Consider the following 1883-nt stretch of genomic DNA (forward strand, 5'->3'; position numbering starts at 1 on the left):
TCTCTGACGGCGAGGTCGAGGTCGATCAAGAAAGAAGACCAGGAGTGATCGTTGTCATCTTCGTTGTCATCCTCGTTAATTATCAGATTGTTGACCGAAATGTCCCGATGAAGGAAGCCAGCCTTGAGCAAGGACTCGTGTCCCTGGATGCAACCCTCCAGCGCGGCAAGGAGAGCCGACCGAGAGCTTGCCTTGTAGATGGGCTTTCCATAGTCACGAAGGATGACACGTCGGTGCACCCGGTTCGATAGTACGTCGCCGCTAGCCTTCGTTGGGGAGGCCGAACAGGGTCGCTTGTTGGGGGGGAGGGTAGCGCCAATTCGGCTGGATGATCGCTTCTTGCCAGGAGTGCTACTGCTGCTGCGGCCTCTCCGCGAAACACCAGACACGATTGTATTCGGCAGCGGCATCGAGCGCCCCGGCCGGTAGTTCGTTGCTGTCATGATGTCCAGTCCTCTGCGAACGTTGCTCCGAATATCGTCATCCGTGTCGTGCACTTGAACAGTCTCGTGGTAGTAGTATCGGGCCACGTTGACCACACCCTTCTCAGTTGCCTCTTGGAGCAGGTCCCCTTCTTCCTCGCGCTCCGTGTACTGCCACGAGTCCTTGATTACCAGTGGTGTCTTTGGGTCTTTTTCGCGATGCGCTTTCCAGCAAGTCGTCGCGCGGCCGGCGATGCAAGGCGCACGCGCCATCAGCTCGTCGATGACGAGACGCTCTGTCCCGCCGTCCCGCTCGATCACAATGGACCGCTGGCCCTCTGCCGTGACGACTGTAGGATCGAAGCCAAGCTCCTCCTCGCTCATCCACAAAAAGCCGAGAATCGTGGTTACAAACTCCAGCCCATTTTCATTGATATTGAACTTTTCGGATGCGATCCCGCCCAGCCGGTCAAACTCCCACAACCTCATGAGAGGCCCGCAGAGTGTAAAGCCCAAAACAAAGCGGCGGGTGTCTTGGGCTGCGAGAACTTCTCTCGCGTACCTCCCCAGATCAAGCCACGCCTTTGAGGTTATATCTGCAGAGGGGTTGCTCTTTAGCTCTCCAGGCACAAGGATCTGCGGCCAGCGGCGTTTCGAATCTTTTCCGGCCTCGGGGTCGTCCACCAAGCCGACGTCCAGCTTCCGCTCTCCCGTTGAACCCTGGATCGGCGTATTAGGCTGTGCCAGTGGTCTTCGTCGACGTGTTGGGGTCGGCCTGTAGTTTTCCGCAAATGCGTCCAGCTTTAGGATTATGTTGTCGAGCCAGTTTAGCACTTCCTTCTCTTGTGCCCCTGCTGGCCATCCGCTCCACCCTTCGCCGCCGAAAAGTGGATTGCTGCCTTCCATGCACTTCTCCAGAACGGCCTTGGACGCTGCATGTAAACCTGCCACGCGCCCAAAAAAAACTTCGCGGAAGCCAGGAAGCCCAACATAGAGAGGACCAAGCTCCAACCTAAGGACCCTGTCCACATCTTGGCGGTATTCCGAGGAGTTGGCGAAACTGCCCGTGTTGTGTAGCCATGGGGTTTGCTGGAAGGAAGATGGCACTAGGCGGGGAGGCGGGGTGGACTCGGCGACGGCGCGGTAGACTTGATCCCAGATCAGGGCATCGTTTGGATCACCGGCGAGGGCCGCACGCAGCAGGGGCTTGATACGGTCGAGGTCGAAGTCGTCGGAAGCAACGGCCAAGTTGAGTCTTGCAATGTCAGCGAGGACATTTTTGCCTGTGCCGCCGGAGCGAAGCAAACGAGAGGCGGGAAGGATCTGTAGCGCCGAGAGGAGGGCGATGACAATGGTTTGGAAATCTGCGTCATGGTTAGAAGGGCATACTAAAGCGAAGCCGGGCGGTCTTCCCTGCCTTCTTGGTCAAGTTGACCCAACGCGTCAGGAGTGCGCGGCACC

The 1883-nt window shown here is 57.9% G+C and overlaps 1 protein-coding gene across 1 annotated transcript; it reads right to left on the minus strand.

Annotated features, from left to right (window-relative positions):
- Positions 1-66: 66 nt before the first annotated feature.
- On the minus strand, positions 67-1795 carry GGTG_14359 (hypothetical protein; the record flags this gene model as incomplete). Its single annotated transcript, XM_009232286.1, has 3 exons — positions 67-71; positions 155-1677; positions 1773-1795. 3 exons carry the CDS (start codon positions 1793-1795, stop codon positions 67-69), a joined length of 1551 nt encoding a protein of 516 aa, XP_009230550.1.
- Between the last annotated feature and the right edge of the window lie 88 nt (positions 1796-1883).

The sequence above is a fragment of the Gaeumannomyces tritici genome, assembly GCF_000145635.1.
Source record: "Gaeumannomyces tritici R3-111a-1 unplaced genomic scaffold supercont2.299, whole genome shotgun sequence".
NCBI lineage: Eukaryota > Fungi > Ascomycota > Sordariomycetes > Magnaporthales > Magnaporthaceae > Gaeumannomyces > Gaeumannomyces tritici.